Below are 19,468 nucleotides of genomic sequence, written 5' to 3'. Positions count from 1 at the left end.
CGCCAGCGGCAGCTTTTAGAATTAACTATACGAAAGCTATTGTATTTATTTTGCTTTATATCACAAATGTTGTTCCTATACAAAATTTCCATATTGACTGGATCAGTCAAGTCTAATATGGGAGCCTCACCTGGTGCTGTTGGTGTACCTGTGTGTACCGTAATGACTCTTGGTGTACCTGTGTGTGCCGTAATGACTCTTGGTGTACCTGTGTGTGCCGTAATGACTCTTGGTGTACCTGTGTGTACCGTAATGACTCTTGGTGTACCTGTGTGTGCCGTAATGACTCTTGGTGTACCTGGGTGTTCCGTAATGACTCTTGGTGTACCTGTGTGTACCGTAATGACTCTTGGTGTACCTGTGTGTACCGTAATGACTCTTGGTGTACCTGTGTGTGCCGTAATGACTCTTGGTGTACCTGTGTGTACCGTAATGACTCTTGGTGTACCTGTGTGTACCGTAATGACTCTTGGTGTACCTGGGTGTTCCGTAATAACTCTTGGTGTACCTGTGTGTACCGTAATGACTCTTGGTGTACCTGTGTGTACCGTAATAACTCTTGGTGTACCTGGGTGTTCCGTAATAACTCTTGGTGTACCTGTGTGTACCGTAATGACTCTTGGTGTACCTGTGTGTACCGTAATGACTCTTGGTGTACCTGGGTGTTCCGTAATAACTCTTGGTGTACCTGTGTGTACCGTAATGACTCTTGGTGTACCTGTGTGTACCGTAATGACTCTTGGTGTACCTGTGTGTACCGTAATGACTCTTGGTGTACCTGTGTGTACCGTAATAACTCTTGGTGTACCTGTGTGTTCCGTAATGACTCTTGGTGTACCTGTGTGTACCGTAATGACTCTTGGTGTACCTGTGTGTACCGGAATTACATGTTGGTGTACCTGGGTGTACCGTAATGTCTTGTATTTGTACCTGGAACCTTGAACACACTTGGGAAATGTTGTGTGGATTCCACACCTGTCCACACACCTGGAGAAGGTAGAGTGGAGTGCCCGTATACCTGTCCACACACCTGGAGAAGGTAGAGTGGAGTGCCCGTATACCTGGCCACACACCTGGAGAAGGTAGAGTGGAGTGCCCGTATACCTGGCCACACACCTGGAGAAGGTAGAGTGGAGTGCCCGTATACCTGTCCACACACCTGGAGAAGGTAGAGTGGAGTGCCCGTATACCTGTCCACACACCTGGAGAAGGTAGAGTGGAGTGCCCGTATACCTGTCCACACACCTGGAGAAGGTAGAGTGGAGTGCCCGTATACCTGTCCACACACCTGGAGAAGGTAGAGTGGAGTGCCCGTATACCTGGCTACACACCTGGAGAAGGTAGAGTGGAGTGCCCGTATACCTGTCCACACACCTGGAGAAGGTAGAGTGGAGTGCCCGTATACCTGGCCACACACCTGGAGAAGGTAGAGTGGAGTGCCCGTATACCTGGCCACACACCTGGAGAAGGTAGAGTGGAGTGCCCGTATACCTGGCCACACACCTGGAGAAGGTAGAGTGGAGTGCCCGTATACCTGGCCACACACCTGGAGAAGGTAGAGTGGAGTGCCCGTATACCTGGCCACACACCTGGAGAAGGTAGAGTGGAGTGCCCGTATACCTGGCCACACACCTGGAGAAGGTAGAGTGGAGTGCCCGTATACCTGGCCACACACCTGGAGAAGGTAGAGTGGAGTGCCCGTATACCTGGCCACACACCTGGAGAAGGTAGAGTGGAGTGCCCGTATACCTGGCCACACACCTGGAGAAGGTAGAGTGGAGTGCCCGTATACCTGGCCACACACCTGGAGAAGGTAGAGTGGAGTGCCCGTATACCTGGCCACACATCTGGAGAAGGTAGAGTGGAGTGCCCGTATACCTGGCCACACACCTGGAGAAGGTAGAGTGGAGTGCCCGTATACCTGGCCACACACCTGGAGAAGGTAGAGTGGAGTGCCCGTATACCTGGCCACACACCTGGAGAAGGTAGAGTGGAGTGCCCGTATACCTGGCCACACACCTGGAGAAGGTAGAGTGGAGTGCCCGTATACCTGGCCACACACCTGGAGAAGGTAGAGTGGAGTGCCCGTATACCTGGCCACACACCTGGAGAAGGTAGAGTGGAGTGCCCGTATACCTGGCCACACACCTGGAGAAGGTAGAGTGGAGTGCCCGTATACCTGGCCACACACCTGGAGAAGGTAGAGTGGAGTGCCCGTATACCTGTCCACACACCTGGAGAAGGTAGAGTGGAGTGCCCGTATACCTGGCCACACACCTGGAGAAGGTAGAGTGGAGTGCCCGTATACCTGGCCACACACCTGGAGAAGGTAGAGTGGAGTGCCCGTATACCTGGCCACACACCTGGAGAAGGTAGAGTGCAGTCCCACACCTGCAGCAGGCCGAGAAAGATGAATTAATATATCAGATGAGAACACATTTATCGTAGTATTTATAGATCTGATTATATCAACTCAGTATGACAAGGAGGAGGAGCAGGAGGAGGAGAAAGAGCAGGAGGAGGAGGAGCAGGAGGAGGAGGAAGAGCAGGAGGAGGAGGAAGAGCAGGAGGAGGAGGAAGAGCAGGAGGAGGAGGAAGAGCAGGAGGAGGAGAAAGAGCAGGAGGAGGAGAAAGAGCAGGAGGAGGAGGAAGTTTGATGAAAGAATAATAAGACAAACGGGAGAAAATATAAATATTTTGGGTCGAGTTGCATTTCACTCCAACGGCAGCACCATTACCAACGGCAGCACCATTACCAACGGCAGCACCACCAACGGCAGCACCACCAACAGCAGCACCATAGTGGCCACCATACTTACCATAGTGGCCACCATACTTGCCATAGCGGCCACCATACTTGCCATAGTGGCCACCATACTTGCCATAGTGGCCACCATACTTGCCATAGTGGCCACCATACTTGCCATAGCGGCCACCATACTTGCCATAGTGGCCACCATACTTGCCATAGTGGCCACCATACTTGCCATAGTGGCCACCATACTTGCCATAGTGGCCACCATACTTGCCATAGTGGCCACCATACTTGCCATAGTGGCCACCATACTTGCCATAGTGGCCACCATACTTGCCATAGTGGCCACCATACTTGCCATAGTGGCCACCATACTTGCCATAGTAGCCACCATACTTACCATAGCGACCACCATACTTGCCATAGTGGCCACCATACTTGCCATAGTGGCCACCATACTTGCCATAGTGGCCACCATACTTGCCATAGTGGCCACCATACTTGCCATAGTGGCCACCATACTTGCCATAGTGGCCACCATACTTGCCATAGTGGCCACCATACTTGCCATAGTGGCCACCATACTTGCCATAGTGGCCACCATACTTGCCATAGCGACCACCATACTTGCCATGGTTGACCGCCCTGGCTCCCGCCTCCACCATGATTCTTATCACTAATCATTATCATCAATTTTTGCTATCACTTCCCCTCTGTCACCTCCCTCACTCCTCACCCGCGATGGGTGCTTCCCCCTCACTCTCTCTCCCCTTTCCCACCTCCCTTTCCCTTCCCCTTTCCCTTCCCCTTTCCCTTCTGATACTTGGGAAAACATAGGCTACGGTGGATAGCTGAGTATGCTGTATAGAGGCATTATCTTGTATACTCACAAGACTTAGTGTATGTTATACATTGTGAATATACACCCCAAGGGATTCCCCTCTACCCTAAAACCGGTTGCCACACCTCCTCCCCCCCCCCCTTCCTCTACACCCCAGCCCCTGCACTTGCAGCAAGATATCGGCACTGAACGCGCCCCGGGGGATCTGCTATCGCGCGCGCTAAGATGGAACTCTGCGGTCGGGGGGAAAGAAACGCCCCCACCCGACCAAAAAAAATAGAACGCGGAAGATGGATGAGCGTTCAGTTTTTGAGGCGACTGAGAAGGGGGTTGAGATTTGTCTCAAGTTTTGTCATAACATTTTTTGTGGGATTCGTGAGATTATATGTTTAATGTTAGTTTATGGTTGAGGGAGATGGGGAAGAGAGAGAGGGAGAGAGAGAGGGGGGGGGATGGAGGAATGGGTAAAGTGTGTAAGAAGAGAGGAAGAGTGATGGAGAATAGCCTGGGGGGGGGGGGGGGGGAGAGTGAGGTCTGGAGGGTGTGATGGAGCTCATAACTGATTCTGAATGGATTTGTGAGTGTGGTATGCAAGTTTGTGGTGTTTGGGGGAGCTGTTTGTGTATGGAGCAGACATGTGTTGGTGTGTGTATGTGGAGCAGACATGTGTTGGTGTGTGTGTGTGGAGCAGACATGTGTTGGTGTGTGTATGTGGAGCAGACATGTGTTGGTGTATGTGGAGCAGCCATGTGTTGGTGTGTGTATGTGGAGCAGACATGTGTTGTGTGTGTATGTGGAGCAGACATGTGTTGTGTGTGTATGTGGAGCAGACATGTGCGCACCTATTTGTGTGTGCAGGATCGAGCATTGACTCTTGGATCCGGCCCTTCGAGCCATCGGTTGATTAGCTAATGTAGCTGTGTGTGTGTGTGCTCACATATTTGTGCCTACAGGATCGAGATCTAGTTCTTGGAACCCCGTTTTCCTAGCCGCCGATTGTTTAATGCAGTGACTATATACTGACCTATTTCCCTATCATATCTGCTTATAAAAGTTATGAATGACGTCTGCCTCTACAACCTTTTGGGCATCGGACTCGATAGGTTAGAGGTTGGTTGGGATCGAACCTATTCCGGCTAGGCAGAACAGCTGTATGTTGTACAAGGTGTCGCTCTTACCGTCCAGTCCACTTGGGCTGGACGGTAGAGCGACGCTCTCGCTTCATGCAGGTCGGCGTTCAATCCCCGACCGTCTAAGTGGCTGGGCACCATCCCTTCCCCCCCTCAGTTGTCAGGGCTCCTGACAGCTGAGTGGACAGCGCTTCGGATTCGTAGTCCTGAGGTTCCGGGTTCGATCCCCGGTGAAGGCGGAGACAAATGGGCAAAATGTTTATTTCACCCTGATGTCCCTATTACCTAGCAGTAAATAGGTACCTAGGAGTTAGGCAGCTACTACAGGCTGCTTCCTGGGGGGGGGGGGGTAACAAAAAGGAGGCCTGGTCGAGGACAGGGCCACGGGGACGCTAAGCCCCGAAATCATCTCAAGATAACCTCAAGATAACCGTCCCATCCCAAATCCTTATCCAGATTCCTTCCCAGTGCTACACAGTCGTAATGGCTTTTCGTTTTTTCCTGATAGTTTCCATCCTTTCCTTTTATGGCACCTAGAGCTGCCGCTTGAGGGGTTGTCTGGCACCTAGTGAACTCCTGGACTACCGCTTGAGGAGTTGTCTGGCACCCAGTCCCTCCTGGACTACCGCTTAAGGGGTTGTCTGGCACTCAGTCCCTCCTGGACTACCACTTGAGGGGTTGTCTGGCACCTAGTGCACTCCTGGACTACCGCTTGAGGGGTTGTCTGGCGCCCAGTTCCCTCCTGGACTACCACTTGAGGGGTTGTCTGGCACCTAGTGCCCTCCTGGACTACCGCTTAAGGGGTTGTCTGGCACCCAGTCCCTCCTGGACTACCGCTTAAGGGGTTGTCTGGCACTCAGTCCCTCCTGGACTACCACTTGAGGGGTTGTCTGGCACCTAGTGCACTCCTGGACTACCGCTTGAGGGGTTGTCTGGCACCTAGTGCCCTCCTGGACTACCGCTTGAGGGGTTGTTTGGTTCACTTAAGGTGTAAATACAACCTATTAAGTAAGAACTCTCAGATATCTACGTTTTCTACGCATCGGACTCGATAGGTTATATTTGGGTTGATTGGGTGGGCACGTTCCTGGTTGAAGGTTGGCTTTGTTAAGGAGTGGCTAAACCAGAGAGCAGGCAGCTCCCACCTCTACTTTCTAACCTTTCCCGTGATTCATTTGGCTTAGTTGATTTTTTTATTTATTAATTTATATATATATATACAGTAAGGTACATTGGGTTTGTGAGAATACATTGGATAGTACAGTATTTACATTCTTGTAAAGCCACTAGTACGCACAGCGTTTCGGGCAGAGGCGCGGCGTGGCGCGGGAGGATAGCGGCGCACCTACTAGATATTTTGATGGTGTAACGACATTGTACCAACGTTGACAATAATATTGTACCAACGTTGACACAACATTGTACCAACGTTGACAAGAATATTGTACCAACGTTGACATAACATTGTACCAACGTTGACAAGAATATTGACACAACATTGTACCAACGTTGACAAGAATATTGTACCAACGTTGACATAACATTGTACCAACGTTGACAAGAATATTGTACCAACGTTGACACAACATTGTACCAACGTTGACAAGAATATTGTACCAACGTTGACATAACATTGTACCAACGTTGACAAGAATATTGTTCCAACGTTGACCCAACACTCTACCAACGTTGTCACAACATTGTACCAACGTTGATTCAGCAGTGTACCAACGTTAACACAACATTGTAGTAACGTTGACACAATATTGTACTAACATTGAGATGGGGGGGGGGGCAGAGAATGAGGGAAGGGAATGGGAGGAAGGGAGGGAGGGAGGGAAGGATGATGGAGGGAGTGAGGGAGGGAGAGAGCGGTGAACTCTCCACTTCTCTACGTCCTCGGAATTTCACCAACGTCAAAGTGGTTGCGTCCCAAGCGACCACTGTGGAGAGTCACATTAAACTATGCAAATCTAAGAGCAGTTCTTCAGCGTGTGAAACCGGCTACCTTACCGTCGCTCCACCCCAGCCCAAAGTTGACAATTTCCGACGCAGATATGAAGTTAGAACCTTTTAAACCGGTTGTACTTGAGGATATATGTGTACCGAGAGCCGGCGAAGCCAAGGGTGAGGCTGGCAGCCCCAGCCGACTCAGATATATCGTGTGATTGTATGTTTTCGTAATGGCACAGTAGTTTCACAGGTTATTATACATGTTTACCCTAAGGATGAATGTTATATTGCCACCTTGGCGTCACGGGGGACCTATACCACCCGGCCCTTGCAGCCGTGGTCATCGCCTCTAGCGCCTGATGCCGTAGAGATCATTTCCCACCTGGCCAGCACAGGCGGTCCTTACATCCCTTGACAGTCGCAAGTGTCTCACTGGAGTGACGTCAGATCACAGGCTTGACAGACTTGCCCAATTTAAATACATTATTTAAAGCAAACACTCAACAAAGTTTGAAGTTGAGGAGGACGAAGTTATGGGCGCGGGGACGGCGGGTTTCATGCGGCCAAATAGGATTAAAAAGAGTCAACGTGCTGGAAGATTGGCTCCAAAGTGAAATTAAGAGAGTGAGACCATAATGTGTGTGACGTTATTATGTCCTGTGTGTGCACCACGTGTCCTCAAACTTGTTACGAATTTTTGATGAAATATATGATGGTATTTTTTTTATTTTGTTCTGTAGGTAAGTTTTTTTTTTAAGGTGTGAAAGTTAATATATTGAATTCTGCGTTCGGGTTATTTTTCCGTTTCTCTCTCTTCCATCCGTGCTCTCTCTCTCCTCTCTCTCTCTCTCTCTCTCTCTCTCTCTCTCTCTCTCTCTCTCTCCAGTATTCTTCGTGGTTTCTCACAAGGTGAATCTAATTTTCTAAGTTTTAGCTTCCAATAATCTTGAGAATATCTTCAAACGTTTAAAGATATCGTTATATCTTTAAAAATTCAATAGTTCTTGTAAGACGCAATTAAATGTTTTGATCTTGGATAAAAAATAAGGTATGCATTCCTCATACATATACATGCTACACATAGATGACAAGCACACCTGGTGTACACACACACCGCTTATGCATACATGATACATACACATTGTAGGCTCTCCTGGTGTACACACGTATTTCAGCTATTACACCTATTAGACGCACAGTTTAACACACCAGACACATACACGTGACACATCTTAAACACCCGGTATATATACACCAAACATACACTCAAACACCTGACAGAAGCACAGATCAGAAGTACTTAGGATAAAGTACTCACGGAAGCCAAGGTGTCAAGCAGGATAATATGTCTTCAGAAATATCTTTATGAATGAGAAACCAAAAAAATAGTTATCATTCGTAAAATATATTTACACAAATTAAATAATATTACTAATCATAACAACACCAGTAGCAACTGGAGCAATATTTGCAATCCAATGAAAACAATAATAGTAAAAGTAATACTATTAAACCTTTATTTTGCTAATGACAGTAATTTTCAGTTATAGAAATAAAAATACCAATTTGTATCAGTAATTAATAATTTTGGGATGGAGGGATAATTTTGGTATCCTCAGCTGTACTGGTATTGCTTTTACACATTAATTTTGAAGTTTAATTTTTCAAGTTTAATTTGGAAATATTACTTTTGGCAGTTCTGGAACCAAAATAGGGCAGTATATTTCTCTTGTAGAGGTTCTGGAACCAAAATAGGGCAGTATATTCCTCTTGTAGAGGTTCTGGAACCAAAATAGGGCAGTATATTTCTCTTGTAGAGGTTCTGGAACCAAAATAGGGCAGTATATTCCTCTTGTAGAGGTTCTGGAACCAAAATAGGGCAGTATATTCCTCTTGTAGAGGTTCTGGAACCAAAATTGGGCAGTATATTCCTCTTGTAGAGGTTCTGGAACCAAAATAGGGCAGTATATTCCTCTTGTAGAGGTTCTGGAACCAAAATAGGGCAGTATATTCCTCTTGTAGAGGTTCTGGAACCAAAATAGGGCAGTATATTCCTCTTGTAGAGGTTCTGGAACCAAAATTGGGCAGTATATTCCTCTTGTAGAGGTTCTGGAACCAAAATTGGGCAGTATATTCCTCTTGTAGAGGTTCTGGAACCAAAATTGGGCAGTTTATCCATCTTGTGGCAATTGTCGGGTAAAATAAATGGGGAAGTATAGCGTCTATAAGGCTGTTCTATGAACAAAATTGGATGGTATAGCCCTCTTTTTCCCATTCCAAATAAGAAAATTGGGCAGTTTAACCTCCGTGTGGCAATTCTGGAAAAACATTATTATTGATCAGAAGTGTCGTATTGTTTTCATCTTAAGCTTGTCTGTCGTCTACTTAATGGTAGTTACGAGAACACATTTATATACGATCATTGCGGCAATTAAGTTATCTATGTGAAGCAATTAAGTTATCTCTCAGAACTTCGTGATAAAGCATGAATTTAGATGAGACCCTCTCTGCACCACTGAACTTAGTGGTACTAATAGTTAGAGTACCGTCTAAGTATATGGAACTATAACTACATACTTAGTACACGCTTCACAGGGCCCAGGATATTCTTCAACTACCTAGTTAACCATTGAATTTAAATGATGCAAGGGAAGATAGCAATTGATATTAGCTTATTCTAACTCTCCTTAACGTTGATATTAGCTTATTCTAACTCTCCTTAACGTTGACTTTAGCTTATTCTAACTCTCCTTAATGTTGACTTTAGCTTATTTTAACACTCCTTAACGTTGACAAAGTGTTCAGCTGTAGAGGTTTAGCTTCCAGTGCCCTGTACTCACCTAGTTGTGCTTGCGAGGGTTGAACTTTGTCTCTTTGGTCCCGCCTCTCAACTGTCAATCAACTGGTGAGTCTGTCAACTGTGTATACAAGTGACTGGCCAGCAAGCTGCTAGTTTATCGCTGATCATTAACGAGATTTCCAGTTCTCGTTTTACTATTTACCAATAGCATGTTCTACCCATCATGTTCTTGCCAATTACCAATTTATTAATCATGTTCTCGCTCTGATGCTTCACATTTAACGTGCTAGTCTCCAAGGGCATAGTTATTTGTTCTTTCTAGTTCAAAATATATCATATTTAAGGTGAAAAATAGTCTATTTAATTTGACCACTAGGCATTGGAGGCATATATTGAACCATTAGGCATTAGAAGCATATATGGAACCACTAATTGTAGTATTTAATTATTTATGTTACCTGCATTTCAATACACCTCTGATCTGGTCGCTCCTCAATGAACTTTGTCAAGAAAATTGTAACGTTGTTAAATGTAAAGAATTATAGCGGGAATATCTGCAGCGTTTACTATAATAAATTTGATTTCCTTTCATTCACTTGGGCCCTGGGAATTTTTCATTCACTTGGGCCCTGGGAATTTTTCATTCACTTGGGCCCTGGGAATTTTTCATTCACTTGGGCCCTGGGAATTTTTCATTCACTTGGGCCCTGGGAATTTTTCATTCACTTGGGCCCTGGGAATTTTTCATTCACTTGGGCCCTGGGAATTTTTCATTCACTTGGGCCCTGGGAATTTTTCATTCACTTGGGCCCTGGGAATTTTGTAATACCAATTTTTTTAATGATTTTTTTTAATAAATTTGATGTTTTCACACCAAAAAAATGGTTCTCCTTCTGGGTTCAGATATACTCGCCTATATTGTATTGCTCCATATATCTTACGTCGATTTTTTTTCCTGCATGTGTGTGTTGTTGATAGTTTTGATGTGACTAGAGACTTTGAGGAGGCTGGGTATATATATATATATATATATATATATATATATATATATATATATATATATATATATATATATATATATATATATATATATGTATAATATAATATACGGTGTATACCACTATACACTCTGGAGACCTAACTGATACCCTCACCCTTGTGCTATGTCTCTCTTCCTCTTTGTTCTGCGTCTCTCTTCCCCTTGTCCTGTGTCTCTTTCTCTTGCACTGTGTCTACCCTTTGTCCTGCAGGATGAAATAGTTCACCTCTTCGCCGGAAAGGTTCCCCTGACACCAGATATCCAGCCCTTCTCTGTCATTTTTCTTGACACAGTCTTGAGTCCAGCCTCTGGAGAGGCTATGTCTGTGGTACGGCGGCCCGTGTGGCACAGCCTGCCACGCCTCCTTCTGCTACTGGTGATTGTAAATCTCAGCATTTTGTATGGTTTACTTCGTGGACTGAGACGTCGCTGTCTGGGCCTCGGAATCGCTGCTAACCACGACTCCATCCAAGTCGCTCCAAAGTTGAAATTGAGGCTAAGAATTTGTCATTTTGTTTTAAGGGGTAAATCTGCGTTTGCGTGTTCTCTACTAACAATACTTGACCGTTTGTCTCACTACGGTTCATCGGAGTCATCTGATGAGCTGATGAGTCTTTTGTATTCGGCTCACAACATATCTTCGTGTCTACAAACTTGATGTGTTTGTTGATGAAAAGCAGGGTTGCCACTATTCTGTGTCAAACCACTATGCCCAGTGAGTCTTGTATACCCAGTGGGGCTCAGTATACCCAGTGGGGCTCAGTATACCCAGTGGGGCTCAGTATATCCAAGAGATGCTGATTCAACACTGAATTAGGGTAAGAGGAGCCAGTAAGAGGCCTTATGCAGTTTACTTTTAATCTTATGTATACCCGATAGGCAGCAAATATACATGCAGTACTTGTATACATAACAGGCAGCAATACAGCACTCGTATACAAGACAGATAACGCTATATCCATATATGTATATTTTTTTAACCACTATAGATTAATATCAAATTGTCAATAGCTTTGGTGTCTATTATAGAAAAAAATAGTTCTCAATGGAATATGTAACCATTAGAAACTGTGGTAAATAGGCTTTAGTGTGTGTTTTCTCCACCCATCTCTCCCCCCCTCCCTCCCCCCACCACACACTTCCTATTACTCCTATCCCTTTTTCCTTCCCCTTCTGTCCCTCTCCCATCCAAGTGGGAAGGGGGTAGTCTGAATCTATCCCTTCTCTATTTTCCATCCCATCTTCTTTTTCCCCGGCAGCTTCGCCTCCTGTCCCTTCCTTCCTCCGTCTATCCTCTCACCTCCGTCTATCCTCTCACCTCTGTCTATCCCCTGTCCTTCTGTCATTCATCTCATCTCACCCTTCCCCCTCCCCCCCTCCTTCCCCTCTTCCATCGACAGCCTCGTTCCACTCCACTCTTGTCTCTATCCCCTTTCCTCATTATCCCCTACTCCCATCCATCCCATCCTCCTCTCCTCTACCCCCTCATCTACCCCTCATCTACCCCTTCTCCCCATCTGCCCCGTTCCCTATCTCCCCCTACTTTACCCAAAGAACAATCTTCACATTCATAGTGCACCGTCGCCAGAGTGCACCGTCGCCAGAGTGCACCATCACCAAAGTGCACCATCACCAAAGTGCACCACCACCAAAGTGCACCATCACCAGAATGCACCATCACCAGAGTGCACCATCACCAGAGTGCACCATCACCAAAGTGCACCATCACCAAAGTGCACCACCACCAAAGTGCACCATCACCAGAATGCACCATCACCAGAGTGCACCACCACCAGAGTGCACCACCACCAGAGTGCACCATCACCAAAGTGCACCACCACCAGAGTGCACCACCACCAGAGTGCACCACCACCAGAGTGCACCACCACCAGAGTGCACCACCACCAAAGTGCACCATCACCAAAGTGCACCACCACCAAAGTGCACCATCACCAGAGTGCACCATCACCAAAGTGCACCACCACCAGAGTGCACCACCACCAGAGTGCACCATCACCAGAGTGCACCACCACCAGAGTGCACCATCACCAGAGTGCACCATCACCAAAGTGCACCACCACCAGAGTGCACCACCACCAGAGTGCACCATCACCAGAGTGCACCATCACCAAAGTGCACCATCACCAAAGTGCACCACCACCAAAGTGCACCATCACCAGAGTGCACCACCACCAGAGTGCACCATCACCAGAGTGCACCATCACCAAAGTGCACCATCACCAAAGTGCACCATCACCAAAGTGCACCATCACCAAAGTGCACCATCACCAAAGTGCACCATCACCAAAGTGCACCACCACCAAAGTGCACCACCACCAAAGTGCACCATCACCAAAGTGCACCATCACCAGAGTGCACCATCGCCAAAGTGCACCATCACCAGAATGCATCATCACCAGAGTGCATCATCACCAGAGTGCACCATCACCAAAGTGCACCATCACCAAAGTGCACCATCACCAAAGTGCACCACCACCAAAGTGCACCACCACCAAAGTGCACCATCACCAAAGTGCACCATCACCAGAGTGCACCATCGCCAGAGTGCACCATCACCAGAATGCACCATCACCAGAGTGCACCATCACCAGAGTGCACCACCACCAAAGTGCACCATCACCAAAGTGCACCATCACCAAAGTGCACCATCACCAGAGTGCACCATCACCAGAATGCATCATCACCAGAGTGCATCATCACCAGAGTGCACCATCGCCAGAGTGCACCATCACCAGAATGCACCATCACCAGAGTGCACCATCACCAGAGTGCATCATCACCAGAGTGCACCATCGCCAGAGTGCACCATCACCAGAGTGCACTATCACCAGAGTGCACCATCACCAAAGTGCACCATCACCAGAGTGCACCATCACCAGAGTGCATCATCACGAGAGTGCACTATCACCAGAGTGCACCATCACCAAAGTGCACCATCACCAGAGTGCACCATCACCAGAGTGCATCATCACGAGAGTGCACTATCACCAAAGTGCACCATCACCAAAGTGCACCATCACCAGAGTGCACCATCACCAGAGTGCATCATCACGAGAGTGCACTATCACCAGAGTGCACCATCACCAAAGTGCACCATCACCAGAGTGCACCATCACCAGAGTGCATCATCACGAGAGTGCACTATCACCAAAGTGCACCATCACCAAAGTGCACCATCGCCAGAGTGCAGCGTCGCCACGTCGAATGCATCAAATAAGACAACAGCGTCCGTGGCTGAGTAGCCTCGGTCGGGGACTGGCACTCGTTTCCGGAGCGCCGAGGATGATTAAAGCGGCCTCTTGTGCCGACAAACTTCGGCTAAAAATTACCATAATCCGTGCATTTCTATACATGTTGGGCAAAAATATAAGTAGTTCTCGGGAGCGAGTTTTGAAATAGGGAAAAGCCAATTACTGTGTGTGTGGCTGGATTGTCTGGTGGGGGTAGAGTGCCCTTAATAATGGGGAATGTGACGTTCTTGGGAGACTGACTCTCTCTCTCTCTCTCTCTCTCTCTCTCTCTCTCTCTCTCTCTCTCTCTCTCTCTCTCTCTCTCTCTCTCTCCCCACTTGGGCTGGACGGTAGAGCGACGGTCTCGCTTCATGGAGGTCGGCGTTCAACCCCCGACCGTCCAAGTGGTTGGGCACCATTCCTTCCCTCCCATCCCAAATCCTTATCCTGACCCCTTCCAAGTGATATATAGTCGTAATGACTTGGCGCTTTCCCCCTGATAGTTCCCTTCTCTCTCTCTCTCACCCTCTCTCATCAGAGCGCCTTGAGTCGGGTGAGTGCCACCCAGAGTGCCTCGAGTGTGAGGATAGCCACCCCAGAGTGCCTCGAGTGTGAGGATAGCCACCCAGAGTGTCTCGAGTGAGAGAAAAGTCACTCAGATTCCTTAGATCAGAGTTACATAAACCAAGACTTTATCATTCAGAAAACATCATTCTGGATGGCATATCCTGATCCAGGATGATCAAAACTATGCAGTTATATTATTAGTATATTAGGCTTAATATAGTATATATAGTAATATAGTATATAAGGCTTAAGAACACAACATAAAAACTATATCAGCGTTAGAACAGTTATACAGTCTTAGCCTAAAGGGTTTTCAAGATAGGACTTAGGCCTATAGAAAGCTCGAAAGAATATTAGTTGATCCGGTTACTTCCATGATATATTCCTTCCCAGGGCTATATAGTCGTAACGGTTTGGCACTAATAATTCCCTTCTGGCTATATTCGTTTTCATTTGTGTGCCCCTTGGCGCCCACCAAGGCGCCACCCTTGGCGCGGAAAACAAATGGGCAGAGTTTCTTTCATACTGATTCCCCTGTTCACCTGTTCACTTAGCAGTAAATAGGTACCTGGGAGTTAGACAAATGCTACGGGCTGCTTCCTGGGAATGTGTGCGCGCGCGTGTGTAAGAGAAATATATGTAGAAGACATAATAAATGACAAATTGGCTAGAAAGGCGGGGTCCAAGAGCTAAAGGATGCTGCAGATACAGATAGTGAATACACACCTAAGTCAGTACTAGACTAACCAAACATGACCTTCACTATCATTTCTTTGTAGCTGGCAAACACATTCTTCACCGCTGATACCAATCTTGATCTCTGAATTATAGTTTGAATGATACATTACTAATAATCCTCCGAATTTACTACTACTAAGTAAATGCCAAATTTTTTCGAAATTCATATGGCGCGTATTCTTTATTGAGATTTAGTGTGTCAGTGTGTATATATATCTTTGTTTTGAATATCAGTGTGTATATATATCTTTGTTTTGAATATCAGTGTGTATATATATCTTTGTTTTGAATATCAGTGTGTATATATATCTTTGTTTTGAATATCAGTGTGTATATATATCTTTGTTTTGAATATCAGTGTGTATATATATCTTTGTTTTGAATATCAGTGTGTATATATATCTTTGTTTTGAATAATATGTTATATAACGTAGAGATCAATATTTTGTTGGCATGCGAGAGAATTTGGTTCAACTAACCTTTGCATATTTTTCTATCGAGATTTTACGAACGTTGAAAATAAAAAGTCGCTTTTGTTTTGTGTTGCTGTTATATAAATATTCTTTTATACAGCTTACATAATGTTAACACTTTGGAAGATATGAGGTTAAAAGTACTTTTACGTACACTGATTTTACTCTTTTTTTTCTTTTGAAACGAAATATTTAAGGGTACATAAAAGGTGCATTCAGTGAGGCTAGTAAATAAAAGGTTTGTTCTCTCACATATGTGAAAAGGGCAAAGTTTTTTTTTTTTTGAACATGTGTGATCTTATGTGTTTTATTATTTGCAAATCTATTGATGTAAACCTTCTCCCAGTCTACAGGTATTGTATAAATCTCAGAACGCTTTTCAAGGTTTGTAACCGAGTTTACTTCGGGTTGACAGGTATGGATTGGAAAACTAAGATAGCAGGACACAAAAGGGGGAATATGGATAAAAATAAATAAAAGTTCTGCCTTTTTCAAACATGTGAGAGAACGAAGTCATGCAGGCGATGAGTCACAATAACGTGACTGAAGTATGTTGACCAGACCACACACTAGAAGGTGAAGGGACGACGACGTTTCGGTCCGTCCTGGACCATTCTCAAGTCGATTGTCATTCACAATCGACTTGAGAATGGTCCAGGACGGACCGAAACGTCGTCGTCCCTTCACCTTCTAGTATGTGGTCTGGTCAACAAAGTCATGCAGTAGACTCGCTGAATTCAGCTATTGTGTACCTTTAAATATTTGTTATTAAAATTTCAAAAGAAAATAGTAGAATCCAATTTAGAGGTTTTTAATTTTTGTTTTCTATGGCTCTATAACTTTTTCACTCTAGCTACAACTGTAATGATTTGTATAAATCCTTGTATTAATCCTTGGAAATCCTAGTTTCTAAGTCTGAATGTAGATATAATACTTATGATAATACTTATAGAAACCAATTGAGCGACAGTACCAATATATAGTAGATAGACCTCTAGTATACCAATTTTTATACTATTAATTTTATAAAAATAGAGCTGAAAAAAATATAAATATTCCTATAGCGCATATATGGGTCCAGGTAGTACAGTCGGGTTCGACTCGCAATCAAGAATTCCTGGTTCGAATCCTGGGGCGGAACACAAAATGGTAGGGCTCGTTTCTTATCGCATAATGCACCTGTTCACCTAGCAGTAAAATAAGGTACCCAGGAGTTAGGTGAGCTAGGTAATTCTCTCAATTCAATTTGTTCGAGATACGAAGATGACTTTTTGGAGAACTCTTCCAGTTAAACCAAGATACAAGAGCACTAGTCAGAGGGATAGAAGCCCTAAACCAGAAAATAATTAATCCGGAATATGCAGTCATATCGAATTAAACGCGTATAAATGAAAATCTGCTGCCAGTATACACAAATATATATATCTACGATTACAGATAGATGAGTATAAATACACCAGAAGTCGAATCTGGCGAACAAACATAACTCGGTGGGTCAATAGCGCCCATCACGGCCACAGATTCCCGCCTTTTCTTCCCTTTACGCACTCGCCGCCTCCCTCATACTCCCGCCAGCCGTGACTTCCGGCCGCCATTGTTGTGACGTCACCGCCAACAATGTCAGCTGACCGAGGAGGCTCTGAGGCGCGCCGACTAACCCTTCGGGCGACTGCGGTGGTGGGGGTGTGTGTAGATGTATTTTGCTTTTGTCCATATCACTCTTATTCCTATTTCCAAATTATCTTCCCAATATTTTGCGGTTACATTTTACAGGAGACTGTATAAATTCGATGTAAATGGTCATAAAGGGATATTTATTGGATGAAAAGGGTAGAAATTAGCATAAAGAAGTCTCCATGGCTCGGTAACTTGAGAGAGCCAATGATGGATAGACTATAGTAGACACATATGTTCCTTCCCTGGCATCTGGAGGAGAAATATTTGGCATCCATTACCCAGGAACCTGGAAGAAGGGAGAGGGAGGACCATAAGGGAAGAGGGAGGGGAGGGAAAGTGGTAGGGAAGGATGGAGAAAGCGGAAGAGAGTTTTGAAGGAGGGGAGAAAATACGGGAAGCGAGAATCAGAAGAAAGATTGTGTGTGTGTGAAGAGGTGAACAGATACCAAGGGAATATATATATATATATATATATATATATATATATATATATATATATATATATATATATATATGTATATATATATATATATATGTATATATATATATATATATATGTATATATATATATATATATATATATATATATGTATATATATATATATATATATATATGTATATATATATATATATGTATATATATATATATATATATATGTATATATATATATATATACATATATACATATATATATATATATATATATATATATATATATATATATATATATATATATATATATATATATATATATATAATGTTGTTGAATATGACCGAAAAGGTAAGATTAATAATTATAACACGAATCTTCTCAATATTTCTTATGTTTTTCTTATGTGGTAATAAAAATAACAATTCTCCGAAATTCATTTTTTAATTGTCTGACGCCTGAACGCGCTTCGTAATTCGTATTACATTTTCAATGACTTAATTTACACACAAATTCTTCGTACTTATACTCTATTGGATGAGGTAATATGGTACAAAAGTTTTGGGTGAGGTGACAAACACAAGACAGAACACGAAACAATGGGTATAAATTGGATAAGTGAACATATGAATGGAAGTAACTGCAGAAGGTCTATTGGCCCATACTTCCTCTTGCTGCTGCCATATTGGTTCGGGATCTTGAAGTGGGTAGAATGTAGTTGTGCATTAATTGGCTGTTGATTGCTGGTGTTAACTTTTTGATGTGTAGACATCAAAAAGTCAATAAGTACGAAGAATTTGTGAGTAAATAAGTCTTTGAAAATGTAATACGAATTACGAAACGCGTTCAGGCGTCAGACAATTAAAAAATGAATTTCGGAGAATTGTTATTTTTATTACCACATAAGAAAAACATAAGAAATATTGAGAAGATTCGTGTTAGAATTATTAATCTTACCTTTTCGGTCGTATTCAACAACATTATATATATATATATATATATATATATATATATATATATATATATATATATATATATAATCATAATAAATTGGAGAACCACTGACATAGCAAAAATCTTGATAAAAATCTTCTTTATTTTTAATTAAAATTCATGACGGTTCGAATACTTCTCGCATTTATCATCAGATCTAAAATACAAAAGTTAAAATAAGCAGCAAAACAAAGGACAAGAATACATATTAAAAGATAAGAGATATAAAGTGACAAGAGTTACAAAAGCAAAACGCTAACTTCAACTTACGTGAATTGATCAAATTTACAGAAAACTTGTAAATAAAAACACACAATTTAAAACACAGATTACGAGTTAAACAATTAGAAAAATAAATATCACACAAAACTGATCATCAAAAGTTATAATATGTGTCCTAATATATGTATATAAAACAAAGTCAAAATCAAAGTTTTTTTTTTAAATTTAAACAAATACAACCTTTAAAAAATGCCAACACTCAAAATGACTGTCAAAGCAACCCATCCTCCGAATTGACAGTACGATTTAATACTAAGTGTAATAAGTACACTTTCTAACTGTCATAACCAGTGCATAATTGCACTTACGGGGCTGTTACATTTACCCAACTCCCTCCCCCGATTTAATTCCCCTCGTTTTCTGTTAAGACACACACAATTTTAGGATGAAATTTTCAATTTCAACTTGTAATACACAAGTTTTAAATATCAAGAATTTTTTTTTCTGGTTTATTAAACAATATAGATTTTATACAAAATTTTAAAATATCCTGAGTTATTTTACAATTTATTGATATATTTTAGTTTTGTTTTATTAG

At 43.6% G+C, this 19,468-nt stretch overlaps 2 protein-coding genes across 2 annotated transcripts in view; both read left to right on the top strand.

Annotated features, from left to right (window-relative positions):
• Positions 1–19,468, top strand: part of LOC123763305 (general transcription factor 3C polypeptide 3) — a 627,296-nt gene that overhangs the window by 444,266 nt on the left and 163,562 nt on the right. The gene's annotated exons all lie outside the window — the stretch shown is intronic.
• On the top strand, positions 12,188–13,756 carry LOC138351382 (E3 ubiquitin-protein ligase Arkadia-like). The gene has a single exon (XM_069303192.1). It carries the CDS (start codon positions 12,188–12,190, stop codon positions 13,754–13,756), a length of 1,569 nt encoding a protein of 522 aa, XP_069159293.1.

The sequence above is a fragment of the Procambarus clarkii genome, chromosome 49, assembly GCF_040958095.1.
Source record: "Procambarus clarkii isolate CNS0578487 chromosome 49, FALCON_Pclarkii_2.0, whole genome shotgun sequence".
In the NCBI taxonomy this organism is placed as follows: Eukaryota; Metazoa; Arthropoda; class Malacostraca; order Decapoda; family Cambaridae; genus Procambarus; species Procambarus clarkii.
This window is presented reverse-complemented; position numbering and strand designations above follow the sequence as displayed.

What these genes read in the sequence shown, in the direction of transcription:
- LOC138351382 (XM_069303192.1), top strand. Translation starts at nt 12,188, where the DNA reads ATGCACCATCACCAGAGTGCACCATCACCAGAGTGCACCATCACCAAA.